The sequence below is a fragment of the Leuresthes tenuis genome, unplaced genomic scaffold (assembly GCF_036924035.1).
Source record: "Leuresthes tenuis unplaced genomic scaffold, fLeuTen1.0.hap1 SCAF_4, whole genome shotgun sequence".
Taxonomy (NCBI): domain Eukaryota; kingdom Metazoa; phylum Chordata; class Actinopteri; order Atheriniformes; family Atherinopsidae; genus Leuresthes; species Leuresthes tenuis.
Genome location: NW_027325358.1, coordinates 18,970,776 through 18,994,824, shown reverse-complemented (window position 1 = coordinate 18,994,824; position 24,049 = coordinate 18,970,776). Strand labels below are relative to the sequence as shown.

The window sequence follows — 24,049 nt, the reverse complement described above, 5'->3', positions numbered from 1 at the left end:
GCCAAAGCCGCTTTCTCCTAAATTTCAGTTTATGGGTGGATGCCGAGGTCATTTTTGAACTGGTGTTCTATTTCCAGGTACTTATGAGAATTAATAGTTTCATCAACGATGAAAAACAGAGCATGATTACCAGATGCTCCAAAATGGGTAAAAACCATGATAATACCACTATTATGTTTCACAGATAACATTCTTGTACTTTTGTTTTGGTCTAATCTGTCCTCATAACATTTTCCAGCAGTCCTCTGGTTTTTTCCCCCCATGTGATCTTTAAGCGAACTACAGACTATTCTTACTTTGGAGTGCGGCTGCTTTTTCCTTGCAGCCGTGCATTGCACCTCACTGTGGTTTAGTGTCCTGGTGATGGTGGACTAACACTAATGCGAGAGAGGCCTTCAATTGTTTAGAAGTTACACTGTTGTACCTGGTGAATTTGCAGATTAATACAGAACTTGTTCTTGGAGTGATCTTTCCTGCTCGACTACTCCTGGGAGGACAAGAATTTCTCCATTTGTACACAACTCTATAAACTTGTTGTGAAGCTCAGACTATGATATATATATCTTTGTTCTTTTAACAAAACACACTCAAACCTGATTGTTATTACACTGATTGAAGCCACTCAATTCCAATCCTAAAGGTTTACAAGTTTTCGAGTACTGCAGCACACAGTCGTACGTATTCTAGTGGAGGTCCTATCGCTGTGCTCCAAGATACCAAATGTATCGTGGCGAGTCTTGGATAAGTATGTAAAAGAAAACACAGGAAGAAAACATATACACAGGACATCTCATATTTCCATGTACAAGAATCACAGAATAGTGACACCGTCAGACAACAGGACAAGAGATGAATTTTCTTGAAGGGACGTTCTGATGGGTAAAGGGCAACAGATTCATCTCAGAGTATTAAGTGTCTGAAGAGATTAAAAAAAAAAAAATTTAAAAAAAAAGCAATTTTGCATATGCATGTCCTTTTTATTTGTTAACTAGTTTTTGCCATTTTCCCCTGTGATATATTCTCAACAAAAGGTCTAATCGTACAGGTATTCAGTGGAAGAAACAGTACTGTTAATGAATATATTCAAACTGCAACGACTGCAGCTTCTGCGTCTCATTTTGGGAGACATTTCCAGGCGATGACATAGTGCAGATATTTTCTACATACGCATGTTAACTCTTTGCCTGCATTATAAAGGACAAGTACATTGTTACACAGATGACAGAGTATTACATGATATCAAAACCTTTAGATCCTGGCAGCCTTGCAACTGTTAAGTCTCTTTCTCAGTCTGAGGAGAGGTCATTCTCTTTGGTCCCAATGATACCATCAGCTCTGTTGGTGCTAATCATGGCAGTCTGTCAAGTAATAACTAGAATCAAGCGGTCATTTTCAATGCAAACCTCTGTTTTGATGCTCAAAGATAAGCTGGAAACATAAGACGAAACAAGCTTAAGATTATTTTAAAAAGCCGCTATTATGTTTTAGTTCCTGGTTTACAAAAAGTTGTGCATCATGCTTTCATCTGCTCTCACTTTGACTGTAATGAATCACATGTACAGTATATTCAGGCATCAGTCAGAGCTCCCTCCACCATCTCCAGTTGGTCCAGAATGTGGCTGCTGATTATTCCCACGTTGCTATTACAGTATAAACTCTTTTTTTTGTTGGAAGTAGACCTATTTGCCCAAACCAAAACTTTGGCTTTAATTAGGCTGTTAGACATGACTCTGTAATGGAAAAGAAGCAAAACATGGGTAAAAACCTATTACCTCAAACTGTTTAATTTGTTCAGTCATTTTTTCCCTTCAGACGGAGCACTGGCTGACCATAAAAACAGCAGTACGGCTGAGATGTGTGCACTGACAGCAGTGGATGGAGTTTAAAAACAGGCCAGGCACTGCTGCTCCTGGACAAAAGTCAGCCGGAGACGAAGCTGTGCTAGAGTGTCCCGCAACAGGTCAAAGGGGTTACACACATCACAATTACATTGAGGACAGTGAGTCTGCATGAGTTCTGGTTGGTGTGGCAGTTTCCATGTGATGTGATTTGATGGAACGTGCCCAATCTAGAAAATCATTGTTGTGCTCGTGCCTCTGACTAGAAAAGTGCAGGCATGCATGGTCACACCTATTGTACGTGTGGTTTTCCTAGAACCATACTGCTGCATTATCTAATATTTGCAAACAGGTAATTGGCCTATATGCTTTATTTACATGTTTGTCTGAAGAAGTTGCCAAGAAAAGCAGGAATGTTTCTCTTTAAGTTTGTTGGAAGAAATACAAATCAGTTGCTCCCCTGGTCCGACTGATACGTGGTGGCAGAAAGAATGAACACCATTCCAAAGTTCCCTGAAGGAAAACATATTTCTAAAAAGCAGCTCAGTTCAGGTTTAAACCCATTTAAAGTTATTTATCTGTGTATGGCTTAGCTTTAAGAGAAGCGCACGTTCACTCAATGGATTTGGACCCACCACCAAAATTTAGCTACAAGCTTTAAAGCTGATTTTTCTTTTGACCTCTCCATGGATAGAGCTGAAACATCACATTAGGATTTCTATACCTTATTTCCCACACTGTCAAACTTTCAACCAAAAAAGGTGAGCTTTAACCCTAACTGGGGGATTTCATAAGCAGTTAAAACTTGCAAAGTATGGAACTGTGGATATTTAAACTGACTTTGACAGTTAATTCTTTGGTGTTCATCAGTTCCTGCTAAAGCTCCACTTACGAACAAATCTCACCCTCTTACGGAGACAGTTTATCACAAAACAGCTGGAAGAGTGAATGATACGGAGGAATCCTTATTTTAAACAGCAGTATCAACATATATCAAGTAAATTTTCTCAATCTACCATTCAGAAAGTGCATATGGATCAAAAACCCAGATTTGTTTTGTATGTGCATGTTTTGTTATTTTGTTACTTAAATACCTGAAATGTTTTAATGAAAACTGAAGGAAGATTGAAGATCAAAATTAACATTTAAACAAGTAAAAGTCTGTCAGGGCATAAATTGTAAAATGTCAGACAGTTTTTATGGCACACCCCTGCCCTTGTTACCGCAACCTCAACAGAGCTGTGAGGGATTCAAATTGTACTATTAAGTAACAAGAGCAGGTGCCATTTTGTCATAAAGCCTGATCACAAATCAGATAATAAGATAAATCAGAAAATCTCAGTAGCACAACAAAAATGGAGAACATGCTGAGAACTGAGAAGAACACAAACTAACCTAAAAGTCAAGAGGTACTCTGGCTCTTCACAGTGACTCCACATCAGAAAACGCAAACAGGATTTTATCCCTTTCAAACATCGTGTGTGATATATTGCCAGAAATACAACTGTGAATTCAAGTTCTTAATTAAACCGTCTTTTCTGACTGTATTCTAAAATAAATATAAAAATTAGGTTCAAAACTTGTACATGGCATCAGTTACAGAATTGGCTTATCATTAGCTGCTGTAAAATTATATGATCTCCAGTTGTTAAAAAATAATAAACGCAGAAAAACAAATGCAGCTTAATGGAATGGCAAAAGACAGATCAGGATTTTGTCATTCAGTGTAGCTCTCTCACATTCAAGCACACTTACATGACCTAAACACCACAGCCGTCTCAGCATACAGTAGTTCAAATATTGCAGGGAAAAAAAAATAAAATAAAATCACCAAGTATAGAAAATAAATTCGGCGTCATCTTACAATCACTCAGGATGTCTACTCTTACCCTGCAATGACTCTCAAACAACACGCAATCATTCAGCCACGACTTGCTCACACATCCTGTCATATATCTGTCAGCTACAAAGAGCATAAAAACGCTAAAAATTACAATAAACTTGCATAGCTGTGAAGCGTACAAAAGAAACGGGAAAGATAAAAAGGTGCCGTTTTAAAAGTGTATGTACACGAGCAAAGAATATGTGCACCATGTGTCGAGTTGACTGACTGAAAACACAAAATTAAAGTTTAAAATCACCCCTGAGCAGCGAGCACGCGGGGCTCTTTAAAGGAAAACAGGTGACCTTACAAAGAACAAGGTGGTTTTCGAAAACGGGGTCTGTGCAGTAATGCGTGTCCCGTCAGGAGGTGCAGGTCAGGAAAGTGTTAAAGGGAGCTCTGAGACTGGGAGTTTTTGATGTTCTTTATCTCCAGCTCCAGCTGTTTGACACGCACGTCCCTCTGGTTAAGGAGCTCCCTCAGTCGTCGGATCTCCTCCTGCTGCTTGTGGAACTTCAGACGCAGCTGTGGACAAACACAGAGACGGCAAAGTGGGATAAATCAAGGCTGCAGTGTCCACAGTGGGGATAGTTAAAATATCTCTATACACTGACTTATGGTTGATCAATGATATATTGACATTAAACACGTGGTTGTCCAGGGTGAAAGTATTAGTAGTTGTTCTTGTGTTCTGTAGTTTAGAAAAAAAAATGCATACTTTAATTTTTGGGGGGTTTACAGAAACCAATAAATGGCCAAAATTATATATACTAGGTCAATTAAATACAATACCAAAAAAATAATTTGGACAAATGTTCGATAAGTATGTATAATACCTTTTGACTGGTATTTCACATATATATTCGTTTTGGTGCTGCTTAAAGACCAAGCTCTCTCTGTCAACATAAAAAAGGGGTTTGTTTGACAGCTCTCATTGTTCGCGAGAATGGAAAAGTAACACAAGTCAGCCATGTTTTCTTGGTTTTAAAATCATCAGCCTAACCTTTTGTACATAAGTACAAGTTATCTGGATGAGAGACTACATCACCCTTAGCTGAGAGGAGAATTGGTCTGGATGGTCAGGAACAACCCAGGCACAAATGAGACACACCGTCTACACTGAAGTAACTTTGCAGGAAACCCCATGAACAAAAGCCTTCTGCAGGAAGGTTTCATGGTAGGATGAGGGAAAGATTTAGTTGTTTGGCCATTCAACTCACTGTACCAAGTCTTAAGCATGGTGGTGGTGGAATTATGCTCTGGGGTTGTCAGCTGCCAACGCAACTGGTGTGTTAAAGGAATTCGATAAAATAATAAAGGAGGACTACAGCAGAGCTCTTCAGCATGACATCAACAAGACATTAAGCCCAAACACACATCAAAGCCTGATGTGAAATGAATAAAGCTGGATAGCCCCAAGCTTTGGGAACAACTTTGCTAAAGTTCAACACCCGCGCTTGTAAGTTTGGTCTGTTACAAAAAATGTCCGAAAGCACATTTCACAAATATTAAGCGCCGAGCATTCACAGTTGCAAACACATTTGCATAAATCTGACACGGTGGTAATTTACGGAAACCCTAAAAGTTAAAGCAAACACACATCATGCTTTTTTTCTTTTCTAACAGACACGTTGTACACGCAACATACTGGGTCTCCAGCGATCTTTGAACTGTTATTTATCTGGGGCAGACAGCCATATCCATGATTACATTAAACAAACAAGCAGTTGATTTTAAATCGAAGTTACAACTACAAAGCACAAAGTTCTTCAGACAAGACCTAACTGGAAGTAAAAGACAGTTTTTTTTATACTTTATCTATATGTTCACTCTTTGAGTTGCGTGATGTGAATAGAACGCCATCTCAATCTCAGTTTTCCGTTAACATAACTATCCTTCAGAGTTCGCTCATCGACAATGCAGAAACATTTGTCATCTGTTGGATTACTGAAAGACTTAAGCATTCATTTTATTGTCAATAATTTGAGTTTTGTGTGTGGAAAATGCCCAAGTACGGTAAAAACAAGATATATGGGCACCTCGTTCTCTGTTCTGGGAGGTGAGCAAAGTGCCAGGTCCTCCCCGTTGCTCATGGGTGTTCGACTCCTGTCATCGTCTGGCTGCCCGCTCTCCTCTTTGGCATCGTTGGCTTGAAGTTGGTCTTGAATGTAAGCGAGCTGTAGCATGCCTGGCCTGTTCTGAGACCTACGAGTGTCCAGTGAGTTACCCAGCCCCTTCATCTCTGAATGGGACTCTGCAACTTGACTTCCAGGTTTCAGGGACATCAGCACTGGACCTAAAAGACAGATTCCAACAGTGGGAAACCTCTTTACACTGTTACACAACCGAGAAAAGAAGCAGCTTGCAAACCCCCATAAAAGAGATAAAGTGTTTTGCACACATTATTTCGGACCTTTGTTGATGCCACCGAGCCACTCCTCTGCAGTCAAAGCCGGCCTGTTACCTGCCGTCATTGGATAAATGTCTTCCTGGTATGACTCCGACTGGAAACACATGTGCAGTACCATTCAGACACCGATACAATTTTTTTTTTTCTTGTAGAGAGTGCTGTCCTTTATGTAAGTCTGTGCACTCTTACCCTGCGGGGTACGATCATAGAAAGAGGCTCAATCAGACCCTTGACTGTCACCAGTTTGTAGAATCTGAAAACCTCACAAGAGCACACGTCAAGACCTCTCTTTGGCATCACACCTGTAAGACGACACACAGACCCAAAGAGTTTCACCCATGCCGCAGGTATGATCACACAGTAGCACAATGAAGAAATGTGGCAAAGGTGCAGGTTATCTTTGTTTTATGTCGTTATGAGTGAAGCTAAATTAATCCACAACAAGAAAACGAGACGCTTTGAAGGCTGGAGCCGAAATGGAAATCTGTGATCTCAGGCTTTTGTTTGCCTGTGAGCTTATGTAAAAACAAACAGGCCACAATCAATTTAACTTGGTGGAAAGTTGGAGCACGAAAAAAATAAAAATAAAAAAAATAAAATCAAAGAGCTTGTTTAATTTTGGTGAGAATTTGGATCACTTTTATAGTAATATAGACCCTTGTCCCTTCTGCTTACACCATGGCTTCACAGAGAAGTGCCTAAAACCATTATAAGCCTTCTCAACACTGATCAAACACTTTGAAATGTTTGGTGGAATTAAGGTAATTTGTACCCCAGTAACTATATACATCTGTCCAGTTGGGGTGCCTGTAGAATCTACGACATGAGTGCATACGGATTTGTTTGTAGGCACATGCTTCCTGCCATTTCACATGATCTACAACATCCGGGACAAGCTGGTTTGGCTATTCAAATACAACAGGCTTATATTTGCACAGCAGCTTTGGTTACAGGTGCAGGAGAGTCAGGCACAGCCAGGAGGCGAACTGATTTTCCAAACATCCAGCATGCTGGAGTTTGACAAAATGCGTAACTGCAGATGACATTTCTCAAAGATGGGGATTTTCAGAGTGTGTTCCTTACCCATTCCTTTCTGTGGTAAGAGTGAGCGGTACTCTGTTAAGTAGTGGATGTAGGGTTTTTCTGAGCTGATCTCATAGTACCTGATGTTTCCATCACCCTATAAAACAAAAATGAAGTCCATGTGACATCAACACTGGATGTGTTTTCATTCATAATCATGTATTGTGAATCAGTTCAGGATACAACTCTGCAACCCACCTTCCCAGCAAGGTAGAGCATGTGTGTGTCAGGGTCATAGAAAGGGAAGAGGACCCCTGAGGAACCATCCAGGTTTTCCTCCAACAAAGGCACAGACAGATCATCCTACAAACACACACAGATCCAAAAAGTGTGAACAAAAAAAACAACATAATTGACATGTACAACAAACAAGAAAATCCCCCTGATATCAAAACACTGCATCATTTTAATCCACTGCTACGCAAGAAGCAGAGCTGAAATAAAAACTGAGCGCTCAATCCATAATCTGTGCTTTGCCTTAATCCCCCAGCAACGATACACTCTCAGCCATCACAGCACTCCGGCCTGCCACAGAACAGTAACCACAGACTATCAGGTGTGGTCACGGCGCTGTGTGACGACATACTCGAGAAGAAAATAACTGTGGATTTACTTTAATCCTGGCTGAATTGTTCAGGTAAACTGCTGAGAGGTTTATCGGCTGCATCGTGTCCACTAGATGGCGGTAATCCCTTTGCAGAAAGCTGCACGATCAACTTTGTAGATTATAAAATGATTGAAAGGCTGGAAAGAGAAAAATTAAGGAAAAAATATAGATACGAATATAAAAAATAATAATTTAAATAAAACAAAGTAGGAATTGTGAAACTGATACCTCACAGCCATCTGTTTGTTAATGATCACAAGCTAAAATGACTATCTTACAGGCCTATCCAGTGGGTTGGAAGCATAACCTGAATGTGAACAGTAGCTGTATCTGTCAAAGGAATATGGCTAAAAAATTGAGGGGTAGTGGAGCAGAAATATACTGTAAATTAGCGCTGAATGATCAGCAACATCCCTCATAGTTTATTGTGTTCAATACAATCTTTCTATATTTAGCATTTTATAGTTGGTACATATAATTCTAATCTTTTTAATTCTAATTTTTTTTTAAAAATATTTCAGGAAATAAGGCTGCCTGGAGTCAAGATCTCCCCAGTTGTGATGTAATTTGCAGACCCTGACTTTATTCATATGTTATTGGGTTTTTTGGCTTTTGATTTATCAGTTTTCCTTTGTGTGTTTGTAAGCATTTCCAACACAGGCTTCTGTGGTTGTTACATCTCTACTTATCACTATTTAACGTATTGAAAATCACATCAAACTGACTTTTTTCAGAAAAGATGGATGATACAACTCCAGACTAAGGTTAGCTTGACTTGTTTCGTCAGAGCATTTGCTGCACTCCGTCACCCACGATGAGGAGGCCATGTCAGCAGAATTGGTTAATCTTTTCTTGTGGTCCGAAACCGTTAAAAAGATTCTGCAGTGCCAGAGCGTGTTTACATGACACAAAAAATAATTATTGTGTTATTCTGACCAGAAACAAACTTTCAAAATACATGTATACATGTTAGTCTGACCAAAATCTGACAAGAATCAAGCTTCTCAAGCAGGACGAATAGACCAGCTTTTAGAATGCGGTTGGCTATTGAATCACTCTGCATTTCTTTTATTAGACAACTAAACGCATCTAAAAATCAGCCCATCAAAGCTACACACCAACTTGCAGTTGCCTAAGCATTTCCAGACTGTTGCCCTGTTCTAATAAAAGCCTGACAAAGCGATTGAAAGGGTGTTAGCAGCCCTTATCATTATTTTATTGTTTTCTAATATGGGTGTAGCAGAGAGTTTTGCAGAGTTGAAGAAGATTTTGAAGAAGCGCTTGGAGATGGAGTAGGCGAAGAAGTTGGAGAGTTGTGCGCTATGCAATATTAAGGACATGCAAGTTATAAAGGGTTCAAATATAAATGATATGGCCTGTAACTGTCACTCGACTGTGCAGAGCTGCCCAGCAGCGGGCCTCACCTGATCCCACAGAGCTATCTGTCGTTCATTCCAGCGTGAGGTACCGGATGTGAGAAGCATCTTCATGTTTCCCAGGAGCACCACCTTACTGGCTTTGTGTGTCTTGCTGTTTGCTTCCTGCAAATAAATCATCCGCATGAATTATTATTAAGTATTTCTCAGATAATACCACAGCTCATTAAGATCTGATGCGATCACATAACAGGCAAGCCAGATGCTGTGCTATGCTATGCTAGCCAGATGTCAAGCATCTGGATGAAATTTATGGTCTGGAGTAACTTGAAAATACCTCTCAAAATGTTCCAAGATAAAAACCAAACAATCTCATCTGTCTTGCAACAAAGCACATGTTATAATTAACAACAATGTTAATAAGAATGTTATAATTGTGGCCAATTGTCTTGTTACTGAAGATGCATCTGAAGTTTGTCTTGGTCTCCTTATTCAGGAAGGCCCTCATTCATTTCACATTTTCTTTTATAGGTTTATTAATAAACTTATCTGAAGTGGTGACATTTGTAAAGGAAATGGAGGAGTGTGACATTATCACTGAGGTCAGATATGACATTAAAAAAAAAAAAAAATTAAAAAATGGCCCCACCACTCTGAGCACAACTTGACACTAATTCTTCGTTTTCCAACACCCCAAGTTTGAAGTGAATGTGACAGACAGTTGTTGAGGAAAGCAAACACACACACACATATATATGTACAGAAGTTTCTTCTTTTACAGATAAGATGAGAAGGTGGATTTTCACAAAGCAAGATCTGTGAAGACATATTTCAGCACTGTGCTGTAAACTTTTTTTTTCCATCTATATGAGCTTCTTCGGTAGGTACAGGAAATGACAGCAGACTAATGTAAAGAGTGGATGTCACTGGTTGGTGACCCAGAGGTCTGTGGAGCTTTGCTGTGATCCAACCAGACCAAAGGTGTCAGTTTTGGCTGTGTGGTGCTGGGTGAATTGAAGGGGAAAAGGAGCAGGGAACCTCCACTTATGCATAGCTGTTAGGCTTCTGAACAGCAGGACAAAGACTTATGGTTCAATAAGTTTATTTTTCAAAAGAAGAATCAATTATTTTGTCATGGACCTTATGTCACAGGGAATTTACAAGAGGAAAAAGAAGCTGGTGATCTTCCAGTGATATAATGAGATGCGAGGAAACAAGATAAAATTCGAATAAAAGAAAACCTAAAATTAAGTTTGAAAAAGTTTGTTAAGCAACAGTTTAGTCCGGGATATTCTATTATCAAAAAGATCACCATAATGATCATAGAAGCAGTTTTCAGTAGTTTATATTTGGACGTATGTTCTGGGACCTTTGTGCCCTTCCACGTACATATGTGGAGATCTGGGAAGGGGAAAAGGACGAGCAGCAGCAAAGACTCTTGATAATACAAAAAAGAGCAGAATCAATGGCACACATCACCCACTGATTAAATCAGACACCGTGTTAACAGCCGCAGCTGAAGTGGAGGTGGGTCGTGAAGCAGCTTGCAGAGGAGGCAGGAAAGGCGGGCAGGCTAGAACAGTTTCTGTACGAGATTTACCAAAGACATGTATAAAATTAAATGTCGAAAGTTATACGACATACTGAGATGTGGGCTCGGCTCGAATACATGGCCTGCCTCTTAGTTTTTCAGTGACTAAAATAAATGGGTACATTCTGAGATTGTAAGAAATAAAGAGCAGAAAGGACTTTTTTTTTAATTAGCTGGTATATGCTGTATATGCTTGACCTAAACAATAAACTAATCTTAAAGTCAGTAAAACTGAACGATTTAAATTAGCTGTTTGTCTACAAAAAGTAGGTAAGTTCTGTTGAATGACTTCATGTTTTTTGTCCCATCAATCCATTCGTCCTTCTATCCATCCATCCATCCATCCATCCATCGCATGCACATAACAGTACAGTACCTGCAACAGGTTTCCTGAGCGAGGCTCCATCAGCCGGACCTTCCTGTCCTTGCAGGTGGTGGCGAGGAGGCTGCCATCTGTGTTGAAAGACATGGACAGTACCACATCTGTGTGGTGGCTGATGGTCCGTACGGGGTTCTTTATCACCTGCTCTGGGGAGTCCAGGTTCCAAATCATCACCTGGAAGCGAAAAGGCGCAAACCACTTTGAAAAGAAGTTGGACTGAATTGACATTTTTCAAGCTTGGACTGTGAATAAAGGAAAATGTTACAACTGCCGTACGCTAATGGATGATTCATTCGCTCACATTTCAGTGTTTAAATTAATGGCAGGTTCATCATAAAAGTAACACTCTGGATCAGGGTACTTTTCTCTCCAGACTTCACTTAAAAACTACAATATATTTCAAAATAAGCCCACATTCCAGACAAAAGTGTTTCTAGCTGGTCCAAACAGCTAAGTACAAAGGGAGGCTGAGAGGCACGCTATCGCCAACAGTGGTACTCAATATTTGTCGAAATGGGCACAACAGAGCATACTTTTCTTATCTCAGGAGGAATTCATGCTGTTGCTCTAAACTGTGTTTGAAAACAGACTGAAGCCGTTTAAGCCAGAGAGAATAAATCTAGTTTTCTTTCTCTACTCAGAGAATAGATGGAAGGAGACATACAGTAAACAAAGTATACAAATATATTATCATGCACAGTATTTGTTGGTTTTCACTCACTAAATTGCTTTCTTACCTGTGATGCTGTGTGCACTACTTGACAGGTCAATAGCACAACAGGAATGTGGCTACACAACCTATATAACACTCAGTTCACAGTACGTGTTCAGTTTATTACTTGTTACCTACGACTATTTATGGAGTTAAAAAAATGCCTTGGGCTTGTGTCAGGGCTGAGGTGTGTGCTTGTGTTACCTGGTAGTCGTAGGCCGTACTGAAGAGGATATTGTTAGCAGTCGGGTGCCACTCAATGAGGCCCACTCTGCGACTGTGACCCTGCAGCTCCTTCCACGGCACTGTAAGGTTTATCAGCACGCCGTGAGGAGGGATTTCCCACACTTTGACCTTCAGATACACACACAGAATAAATCACTGAAAAACAGACGACGAAATAAAAGCGCTTTAAGACATGAAAATAGTCTTAAGAGATGGCACAACTTGTAAACTCTTCCTTTTTTCTTTTTCTATCTGCAGGGATTTGTTCTGATTTGCTCTGCCAGGTCAGAGCTGAGGAATGTGAGGAATGACTTTTAGTTCTTCTTCAAGGCTTAACAGCAAGGCAATAAAATGATCTTTCCCTGCTGCAACATGCTCATTTTCCTGGAAAATTATAACACGTCAGTTTAACTATTATAAAAGTTTACTTTGCGTGTGTGTGTGTGTGTGTGCGTGCGTGTCTATTCACATACCGTGGTGTCCTCAGAGCAGGAAGCAATGCAGAAGTCATTGAAGGGATTCCATTTGACGTCCAACACGTTGCCTTTGTGGCCTGATACTCGAGGGTGAGTTGGGACCACTTTACCTGTCTGACCAAATAAATGAATAGATAAATAGATCAATATAACACAAAACAAGTTAACTGGTCTGTTACGTTGGAAGTCAACATTATTTGTTCTCTTGTTATCGTTTGGAAGAAAAAAAAGCAGCATACAAACAGTCTGACCTCTTGAGGTTTAAACTTCATAAAATATATCACTGAAATATCATACTTTATGTTATAATTTATATAGATATGACCACAACTGCTTAACTTCAATATTTTTTTCTGAATCCATATAAAGCCACCTCCAAGGCCAATGTTTCATAGTTGTATTTAAAAGTGATCCACATCAAAATCAAACAGATTGCCCCAGAGCTGTCCGCCAATGGGCCAGTGGTTTGATGCCCGTGACCACCAGTCTACATGTCCCAGTGTTCTTGGGTAAGACACTGAACCCCACATAGCCCCTGATGCATTTATCCGTGTGCGAGTATGACAGAGGAACAGCATCGCATAGAACAAAACACTGTACAGACTAACAGGTCTTGAAGAAATGGGAGATTGTGGCTTGTAGTATAAAAGCGATTTGAGAAAGACAAGAAAAAAAAAAATTCACAACCACTGATGACTGCTACGTATTGACTTAAAAATATCTCCCATCCTTTCACCTTCATAACAGCAACAAGTCTGCCATAAGTTTGCCAGTCGGCATTAGGAAATGCAAGCTCAACAGTGCGTCTCCCTTTATTGCCGCTACTTCAAAGCCAAGCTATAACAGAGGTGAAATTTTTCAGCCCAGAAACCTACAGGAGGCATCATCACATGGAAAAAAGGAGGAGTTAAAAGCTCTGACCACCCTTTCTGGCAGGGAACAAACTGTTTTATCAACCTGTTTTTTTCTTCATAGCCAGACTCCACTGACAAATACAGTAATTTTGGGTCCAGAACAAACCCTTTAAACATCGCAGTGGAGGCAGCAGTAAACCAGCAACTCCCATCTTCTGCAAGGCAGTAAAATGTTCATCATCAGGGGAACCCTTAATAAGTGAAGTTCTAATCAAAAAGAAGAGGAAAAACACCATATCTTCCATTCTTCCATTTAGCTGTTGTATATATTTAGAGCAACTTCTACCTCCTAAGCCGCAGCCACCCATGAGACCTCATTATAGTCTGTTTGTACCTTCAACAAAATGGCAGATATATTCACACAGCATTATGGTCTGAGTGTGAGGTAAGTGTAGGTAAAAGAATGAACTTCTTTCTAACTTCACACGGCCAGATGTTTTTGACTTTCAGACCTGTAAGCTTGAGCCAACATTACTCACTCAAATAATCCCCTGAGGACATTCATCAGACTTCACAGAGCTCCGGGTAGAGCCACAACAGACTTTGTTTAGCCTTTTTTCCGCATACACCGTAGTAACACACTGATGTTTAAAGTGATTAGAGATCCTCTTAAAATGCAAAATATCGATTAGTGTAGCTTAAAAGTCAGACAGCCAGATGGAGAGGCAGAGCGTCTAACTAAACAGGACGTGTTGTGCAGGTTAGGGCATGTATTCGAGTTTACAAGCAGTCCAAGCGTGCATGACATTAACATCAAAACCACAGACACTTATGGTAGAATTACACAAAACGTTTATGACATTCGCAATGAATTTGATGATTCTATTACAGGGAAAACTTCACTTAGAATTTTCTGCCTAAAAGACTGCTAAAAGACTGCTAACTCCATCCAAACAGAACCTTCTTTCAGTTGACACACACGCCTGCAGGGCTAGATTACTGTGCAGGTGGGGTGTGTGTGTGGAACAAGAGAGTGATGCCATCATTATCTGTGCTTTTGCAATGAGGAAGAAAGAGCTCTGTTCCCATATTCATGTGTGTTAACTGCTCTCTCTCTAAAGAATAACGGGATATCTGTGTCCACACTCACTGAGGTAGGATGTGAGAGTGGGGGTGGCGGGGCTGAAGTTTCACCTCCTCGAGACAGAAAGGAGGGAAAGGGGGGGGGGGGTCAAAAGATGAGTTATGTCATTCCTAAGCTCGTATGCAATTTCTAACCATGCCAGGAGGATGGTGATAACTCAGGCACACAAAAACAGAGGTGCTCAGACTGATGAATCACTCATGATGAGGAGTGAAGCCCAAAATCCAGAATAGGATGCTTATTTGTGAGTTTACTGTTGGTATTGATAAAACCAGCACATGTGATAATTCACATAAATTGGAGCCTTTTTTGGTGAGGGAGATAAGAGAGTAACAGAAAATAAAATAAAAAAATAAATAAAAAAAAAAGGGGTGAAGAAGCTGGCAGAGGTTTCCTCATACTCAGAGGTTATTTGTGCTAAGCTATTTATAATCCAAGAGAGGAGTTGTCTGATCCAGGTGTGGTACGCATGCAGGAACAAAAGAAAACCATCAGATATCAGTGTCCAACAAAAACAAAACTAAAAAACTGGGAACTCTCTGTACAAAGCTGAATTATTTCAGAACAGAAATTTCCATCTTCCTGCAACGTGGGGTGGCTATATGGAAAAAAGAAACTGAAGCCGTGAGCTTTAGTTTGAGTGGTTGACACAAACAAAGACACTGGCACCCAAATACAGGTCGAGAAAAAAAAGAGTAAGGGTGGAGAAACCCCTGGAATCTGATATACACTTTGTATACATTTTTTGCACCATATCATGTTATTCTATAAATAAAATATATAAAAAAAAATTTTAAAAAAACAGCTGACATGTTTTACAAGGTTCACTTAGTTCATGCTTTTATAAACTATTCCATCTCACTTTTGTGGCAACGCCTCTGTAAGCTGAATCGGTGAAATGTATCTATTAGTGTACCCGAGTCATAATGATGTTATCTGCCAGAGTCAGCGTGGTGGTTCTTCTTAAAAATGACATTGTAAAGTAAATATACATTTAAAAAAAAAAAAGAAAAAAGCTGTAACTTGTAAAATCAATCCAGGGTTGTTTTTTTGTCAAATGTCACCATTACTTTCCATTTCATTTTATTGTTCAGAGTAACACTTAATTTTAGATAATCTCTGCCTGATGATGGGAAATCTTTTTTTTCTATTCAATTTTGGTACAACTAATCTGTAGTAAGTGATTTATCTGTCCAGCTGATGTCATTTTTGAGCTGCAGTGTACCGTTTCTAGTAACCCTCTAGTAACGTGTACTAAAGCATTACATGTCACCTCTATAGATGCTTATCTCAAATATGTTTCTTGCCATTTTCATCATTTATGCCAAATTCAGCTGTTGTGCCATTCAGGCAAACAGCTGGCTTTTACCGCAGGAGAGGAGATAGTTTAATATTTAATACACTCTAAAGAGTCAGAGGACTGTCTGTCAGTAAATCTGTATGAGATGCAGATACTCACATGGTGGAGCGACAGGACCAGGAAGGCCCCTCCCCCGGCACACTCTGTGATGACAGCGAGGAAACGAGGGTTGACAGCACAGAAGTTGTTGTCTTGGACGCTGCGTGTGATCGGCACACCATCGTAGCAGCTCTCCTTTGTGGCAGCTTTACCAAACACGTGGCGAAACTTGGAGCTGCGATACTGAGGACGCCATGTCATCTGAGGGAGGTGGGGAGAGAGAGGTCAGTCAAGGAGAGTCATCCATCATGCAGAGTTACTGTGGCAGAGCTGATTTCATGGGATTCTGCCTCTGCTTCTTTTTCACAAGCAAGATGGACATGATCATGGCAAATCAATCCATTAAGGTACAAAAATAATCAAATCCTTACTATCATGTCACTGGCTTTTTTTGTCACAGTCCTCTCAGAACATATCAACAATTGGTTCTCTTTAAACTACCCCAACCCCCCCCCCTTTTTTTTTTTTTTTTGTTTTAAATGGCAGAAGTTGCTTTAGAGCTTTGTCCTAAATGAAAAAGAACCAAGAGTCACAACACACAAAAAACTGGAAATAATGAAACAAGCATTGTCCTGCAGGATTCATTTAGGGGTCAAATAAATTAACAACTCATAATACAGCTACTCAATTCAATTCTTGATTGTGCTAATGCATGTTGGCAAGGTCTGTATAATATAAATATGCAAAAATCATCTGGTTCCAAGTGCTGCTGTTGGCCAGAAACTGGACGGGTCCAATACCAGTTTTTGTTTATTTCTTTTTTGTGAGAGTTCGAACTTTTCGCCAGCATGTTTGCAATTACAGCAGATTGCATTCTTCTGATCTTTTAAAAGACAGATAATCCCAAACAGGTGATGTTGTGATGTTTTCACATCGAGCTCCTCTCTGGTTGCATTTGCTTGGAGTGGTTACTGTCGCCACCTCTTCTGAGTCACACACTTGCTGCATGCACACACTTTTTAATCCATATACGTCTACACTCTCAGATTGCCTCAACTGCTGACAGGTTAATCAGATTTTATTACTTTCCCCCAGAATATTAATGTAATATATTTAATTCATAAAATGGTTCTAAAATATTTGACAAAACTGAAGAGAGTACATCAACTTTGTGCTGACACTGAGAATTGGGTCAATTTCGAACACATGGCCCACCTTGCCATTCTCTCCTCAGGTTTCAACATTTATCATTTTTGAGTTACAGTATGTCAAGTACTTTGAACTGTGTACAAGAGCTGCTAAAGTACTTTGTTTCTTTTAAGACTAGCTACCTTCCTTTCTTTTACTTTTTTTCTCCATATATCCAAAAACGCTTCTCTGAATGAGCCATTCGAGTTTGCACCCATTGTAATATAACAGAGAATGAGCACTGCCTGAGCTCGGACCTTTTCTAATTATAATCTGGGTCAGCAAAATGAGCTATGCCTCTTCCATTTGCTGCTCTTCTCTGACACTTCTTGAAATCCGTAGAGGGACATAGGAAGAAGCAGCTGAGTTGGATTTAAAGCTACATCTAGACTCAGGGTTTTTAGAGACACCATAATAATGATAAATTGGTGAGGTATTTCGAGTTGAAAATTCAAGGTATGAGTGAGATCTTCATTAAATTATGGGTATAAGATTTACTAATACTCGGTTTCAGTGTGTCAATATTGCTCTGGATCTTAAGGTATCCCACAGGGTAGCGTTTTAGTGCCTCTTCTCTTACTATTATTATTATTATCTCTTAATGTGATGTTTTGCTTGTTTCCCCCCCCCACATACTTGCTCTTGTGTTTTTTTGGTTTTCTTGTGTGATAATGTGAGATACTGTGCTGGATAAATCTGGCAACATGTGGTGGAAAACTTATCACTTCATTTTGAAATGCAGTATCTTGTTTAGATCCATTGAAAACGTTCACTGTAACATGTGTAAATGTTAAAACATCTGACTGAGAGGTAAGATTTACTGACATGTCTAAGCAGCGTTGTGCCTGAACGCATTAGAATGAGAACATTCTTGAGTGGTGCTCATGTTTTAGATCACATTTAAACTGAACAAGGCCGTTTTTAACTGATGAACATGAGGTGAGTGCAGCATTAAATGACAGTGAACTCATCACGAATTGTGCTTGAACGCAACCTGGTGGTGCGTTCAAAGCTGCTCTTTGTTCTTTTGTTTTCTTAGTTTCCTGAAGGCATATTTTGCATCTTATTTGCATATTTTGTTTAAATTAAATTTCTTAGCCATCAAAAATGTTTTAAACAATAAGCAGATTCAATTCAATTCAAGATATTCTGCAAATAAGATCAATCATTCAGTCAACCGCACAACACATTATGAATAGGGACAGAAAAAAACAAGCGCGACTGTCCAAATCCTGAGTCTCTTTTTAACCCTGGAGTCAGTCAATGTATATGTCATTACTGTGAGGGATAAGTGGCTCTGGTCCACTGGGACGAGGCCTGGCTAGCCAGCATGTCTGCTCTGCTACTCTGCCTGGCTCTCTGCCTGCCTGCTGCAAGGTCATTACTTATGAATTAAGGGTGGAGGACGCTGATGGGCAAAGATGTTACTGCAAAGATGGAGTCTCAGATGGAGCAGAGAGCTGCAGAAACAACAAACGGGAGGCATCCAGCATAAAAAAAATTGATTATTCTTCTTATTTATTCATGTAGACTGCCCGCTGGTTCACATGATGGATAAAAAAAAAAAATATATGTATATATAAATAAATAAATATATGGTTAGCATTAGGTGGGTGTGGCTGAAAAGAAGCTGAGCAAAGAAGAAAAGTCTGGTAAAAAAGAAAAAAAGAAAATAAGGGAGACCTGTTCAGAAATGGACGGGTGGGGATCATGACTTCATGTCTCAGTTTACTCCTCCACTTCTCACCTTCTACCCTGAGGCCATCACAAAGAGCCTCGTGCTGTCACACTGGAATGTTTCCATACCTGACGGGGAGCTTCACTAAACCTGTGTTTGAGAGTCTCATCCTTATGACCATCCTGCCTGCTGAACCGGCAGCATTCACACTGTTACCTCGTCAGAATTTGATGTTTGGCCACGAAACAGAATTCAGCATCATCGCAATAACTTAAAGAAAAAGCTTTGTTTTCTCTTCTGCTAAAGCTTCAATACAAAAAGAAACATGAAGTCAGAGAAATGGCATCAGCTGGCTTAATGTAATGAAAACAGCTTTGATAATTCAAAATGTGAGTGGACTTATGTACGCATGCATTCATTCACCCACCCATCTGTCAGCCACTCTCTTGACTGTGGAAGGACACAGAACATCTAAAAGGAGCCCACGCAGACACCAGGTGAACATGCAAACATCATTGGCTTCAAATCCAAATCATTCCTGCTTTGAATGACAATGTGAAGGACAGCAGGGGTCCCCAACCACCAGCCCTGAAGCATTTCTTACCGGGCTGAGAGTACTTTAGCAGTAACCAAATAAGGAAAAAGAATCGGAAAAGAATAATATAAACCAAAATTTCCCATAATGCTACTTAACGCTGCATATCGTGCCGTGATGACATTGAATGTAGCCTCCAAGTCCAGTTAGGACTCTGGATGACATTTCTGGAATATCCTTAGCCAGCTAGCTGTAGCATGTTCACCTTCTTCAATGGAACATGCTACGGTTTCCTCTCATTGACACAGTCTATTTGCAGGTAAACAAGCTCTGGGCTACATTCAATTCAGTCATGTTGGTGAGTTGCACTGATTTTACTCAGCAGAGGAAAATATATGTTGTGTGTACATCATCCAAACTACTTAAATGTCAGGACGATAACTAATAAATAAAGCTCAAGGGATGACATGAATAGGTATCTTGGGAGGTAACGCTAGTCTTGATTTTCATTCACTGGGGAGCAATATGTCCGACTATGGATAGTTGAAGCCTACATTCTTTAGAGCTGGTTTTGTAATATTTTCAGCCTGTTTAGTATCCAGAACTTCAGAAAAGTCATTTGTTTGTACCATACTTTGAAAAATGTGTTCTGAAGCACAGACTTTGTCACGCCCTCTTCTTTATATGAAACAGGACATCTTCTGACAGTTGATTATCTTACCTTTAATTGAAAATATCCAATTATGCTTCTAGCAGATATGAAAAGATAGATAATTTTCCTTAGTAATAATGCCGAAGAACATTTTGTCATTCGTGCATCTGGACACTCGTCTTCTTTTGCACTTGAAAATCTGATAATATTGTTAATCATTCATAAAGAAAAACCAATAAATGCTACAGGTTTTATAAACTTACATGCACCACTATATGCACTGTTTTTACAACAGCTGTTATGCTGATAGGGTTAACCTACATTTCTAAAAAAAAAAAAAAAAAAAAAAAAAAAATGGCTGTCCCACCACAGAAGTACCTGAACACATTCATTGTAAGAGTCACTCTTTTACATCTTCTGTGCTTAACAATAACAAAACAAAGACATGAAAAGATAAAGTCCTCGTTGGAACATGAACACACCAAAATGCAAATAAGGGTGACGCACGGAAAGATAAGAATTTACTACAGACTTCACAGGTGAAATGAAGTATTACATGCTTTCTGTCTCTATTCTTAGCAAAAATGTGGATAGATCAACCAGCAGAGGCACATTTTTGTTCAAACACTTGGGTCGCTCAATGAGTGACATGCAATTAACAAAAAGGCAGCACATCTGGGCTGCTATAATCAGCATTCATGTATTGCTGAGGCTTACAAGACAAGGGGGAGAAGCTTCCAGGGCAGACAGCTAAGACGTCTTGTCACATCTAAAGCAGGTTGTAATCAGGCCAGTGGCAGCTTCCTTTCAGCTGCAGCAGGTACACAGCAGTGCTGCAGGGTGGGCGGCCTGTCTTGGCTGCTCACAGAGCTGATGACGAAAACACTATTCTAGCTATTTTTACACTGGCTTCTTGCTGATCAAAAAGCCAGCCAGGCATGGTCTCTGACAGCAGAGAATTGCTTTACTCATGCGGACTTCTTTGATGGCAAAATAAGAAAAAGGAGATGCTGTCCTTTCTGTCAGAGGGAAATTTATTTTAGTCCGTGAGCAGTGAGTCACAGCAGTAACCGCATTATGGGGGCTGTAAAAAGAGTCATAAAACCAAACTGAAAACACAGACATAACTTAGGAAAAAAAAAAAAAAAAAAAAAAAACATACCGTACATCTGGTTTGCTCTTTCGAAGTTTTTCTGTTTTCTTCAGAGGTGAACTTAACAGCATACATATTCACCTACTCCTCACCTGGAGGCCATCTTAAATACCTCATAACTCATAATCATGAACTCGGCAGCCACTCCTCTCTTTGGCTTGCCAAGGCACAGAGCTGTAGGGGGGGTGGGGGGTGGCACAGTTCAAAGTTTTCTAGCTCATGTTAACGTATCAATAACGTAAGCAGTGCAGACCTACAGCTATGAGACGTTAGATGTTTCAAGTACGTATCCACACACAATCAATTCCTCCATATACTCATCTACAAGAACTCAAAGCCCTCTCATCCTAAATATAATGACCTCATGACACCGAACCTTATCTGAAAACCCTCCGTCAACAACACGAGCCCTGCCTTTGCCAACAGTAGGTGTAATGTTTTGTAAACGCTCAGGGTGAAATTCAAGATGAGGAATGTACAGGTGTGGACGCGTGTCATGGCATATGTGAGTACATATACTCACTGTGTGTGTGTCTGAGTAGGCCCGATCGTCACTTAGACCGTCTGATATCGCACACATGACAGCTTACAACTTGTGTCTCGTAATTGGATAACAGCCACACTGGTAATCCAAGAGCTGCTTCACTGCCATACAGCACACTTGTGAATAAGGATAAGGCAGGATATGCCTGTGTGTGTGTGTGTGTGTAGGTGTGTGTGTGTGTAGTCCCTCCGTTTAGATCTAAGTTTCTGTTTCACCAAAACTAACCTTTCCACACAGCTCGTCTTAAGAAAGCTCCTGCATCCATGTTTGCATCCTGACATCTGCAGATATAGTCACAGTAGTGCTTCATTTTGTCAGGTTGTTTTACAGGTGCATGCATTTATGACAAGACAAAACAGGGCTAATGATTAACGTATACAGCAGTTTGGTGGACAGGGTGTGTATGATTCAAATTAGACCAGTGGACTCGTAAGAGGAGAAAAAAAAGAAAACAACAAAGGATCATTTCAGTGTTTGATTTGAAAGGTCTCGCTTTCCGTCTCTTCTCAGGGATTTTATTTCATCTCATCAGTGTCAGTTAGGGCAACTCATGGTCTCAGCATCCCGAGTAAGATTTTAGGATCACTTTGACCCTCTTATCAAAACACAGAAACACACTTGGCATATATTTTTCTGAACGTTTGCTCTAAAATCAAGGGAAGTTCTAGCAGGTAGTCGCAGACTAATATTTCCTGAGCTGTGCCATTGCAATATGGCCATCACTTCCTAAACACGGTGGGTGGAAAAGAGGATATCCGAGGTCTCCTTACACAAACTCTCCTCAAAATAAGCATCCTTTTTAGTTCCCGGTGACATCAACAAGCTTTCTGTGCATATAAGTCTGCATTGCAAGAAGTTTAGCGAGGAGTCAGCGCAGACAACCGCAGGCAAGGCCAGTTGTCATGCTTCATGTGGCTCCTCGAGGAAAACATCAATTGGTTTTTAATCCAAGCAAACTGTGATTTTCACATTTGTACACACACACAAAATGATTGCATTGATAAAATGATTTAAACTGCTGATGGTTAAAAGTAGATGGAAACTAAAAAATGTGTCTCATTTAATAAAACTAGGTCAAAACTAGCCAGTTACTATTCTTTGTATTCTACTAAGAAAGTGACTGCACCACTTTAGATGTTTAGAAACAACTGATGCTTGAACCCATCAGATCATCGAACTCATTGTATTCGGAGGTAAAAGCTGAGGTGACTGCAAACAAAATGAAAGAAATAAAAAGAAATCCTCTCTGAACAGTAAAATGGTTCATGTGAAAAATTTTCAGGATTTTCTTTCTTCTTTGGTTTCGATTAGGTTTAGATTGTGTTTATGTGAAGAAGAATTGAAATCAATGCCATTATGATTAATACACAAAAAGTTAAACATAAAAGAAGACCAATTGAACTTATTCTTTAAACTGTCCCGCTGATCCAGTGAAGGCGCAATGAGGAATCAAAAATCTAAAGGCAGAAGTAATCTGAGGCTTCGTACAGTGTGGGTATCCAATTATCATGAGTTTACTCAGGAAAGTTTTCCATTAGTTCTCCAATGGAGAGAGTGCACAGCTCATGAGCTTTAAGTCCATTAGCTGCTGAAGGACATCCATGTAATTCATAAAACCATAAGATCAAGAATGCACTTACACTTAGGGAGCCTTACTGTAAAGCTAGTACATAACATGAGATAACACACTTAAATAGAGACTAACTGACAGGCTGTTTTTGTTACACCACCTGAAGTCCAGTAATAAACAACCAAACTGTTTTTTTATGAGAATATTTAAGAAAATATTTCTAACAGTTGCATTAATTTTGCTCATATTTGGACAGTAGTCAATTCCAGTTATAACCAAAAGATTTAAAATGAAAACACTGGCTGCTCCTGTGCTCATAAACCTTGATGCCTAATGAAAAGACGTCAAAGAGCCTGCTGTTCAAACCACAGAGCGCACATTTCATTGAATGGCAGTGTTTCGAAGGGTGGACGCCAGCATACATAGCAATCTGTGGGTAAAGATGACTTTACTGGGATGTTGGATGGTGATGTCATATTTTCTGCTGTTAAAAAGCCTCAGTTACATATTCAGCAAAAAATAGAATACTCTTCCATGCGTATGACAGAGAATTAGAGCCTACTTGTCCATGTTTTGGGCGACAGGGTAATTAAATGAAAGACTTCAAGTCGAGTGTGCTGTCGAGTAACTGTGAGGCAATGAGCTGGTTTGTAGAAAGATTTTGGTTTCATCCTGTTCATGCCTGTCTCATACACACACACACACACACTCTTAACTTTGGATCCTCAGGGGAAAAGTAAGCTCAAACAC

At 39.8% G+C, this 24,049-nt stretch overlaps 1 protein-coding gene across 2 annotated transcripts in view; it reads right to left on the bottom strand.

Annotated features, from left to right (window-relative positions):
- Positions 1-956: 956 nt before the first annotated feature.
- The window catches only part of coro2aa (coronin 2Aa), a 41,568-nt gene continuing 18,475 nt past the window's right edge, over positions 957-24,049 (bottom strand). For both annotated transcript variants that reach the window (XM_072384949.1, XM_072384950.1), the window contains exons 2-12: positions 16,040-16,240; positions 12,580-12,696; positions 12,086-12,235; positions 11,164-11,343; positions 9,245-9,361; positions 7,412-7,516; positions 7,214-7,310; positions 6,320-6,432; positions 6,134-6,224; positions 5,760-6,016; positions 957-4,245 (exon numbers count right to left, since the gene is read on the bottom strand). In XM_072384949.1, the coding sequence (XP_072241050.1) occupies positions 4,108-4,245; positions 5,760-6,016; positions 6,134-6,224; positions 6,320-6,432; positions 7,214-7,310; positions 7,412-7,516; positions 9,245-9,361; positions 11,164-11,343; positions 12,086-12,235; positions 12,580-12,696; positions 16,040-16,240 (1,566 nt within the window). In that variant the 3' untranslated portion in view covers positions 957-4,107. The remainder of the gene's footprint in view (positions 4,246-5,759; positions 6,017-6,133; positions 6,225-6,319; positions 6,433-7,213; positions 7,311-7,411; positions 7,517-9,244; positions 9,362-11,163; positions 11,344-12,085; positions 12,236-12,579; positions 12,697-16,039; positions 16,241-24,049) is intronic.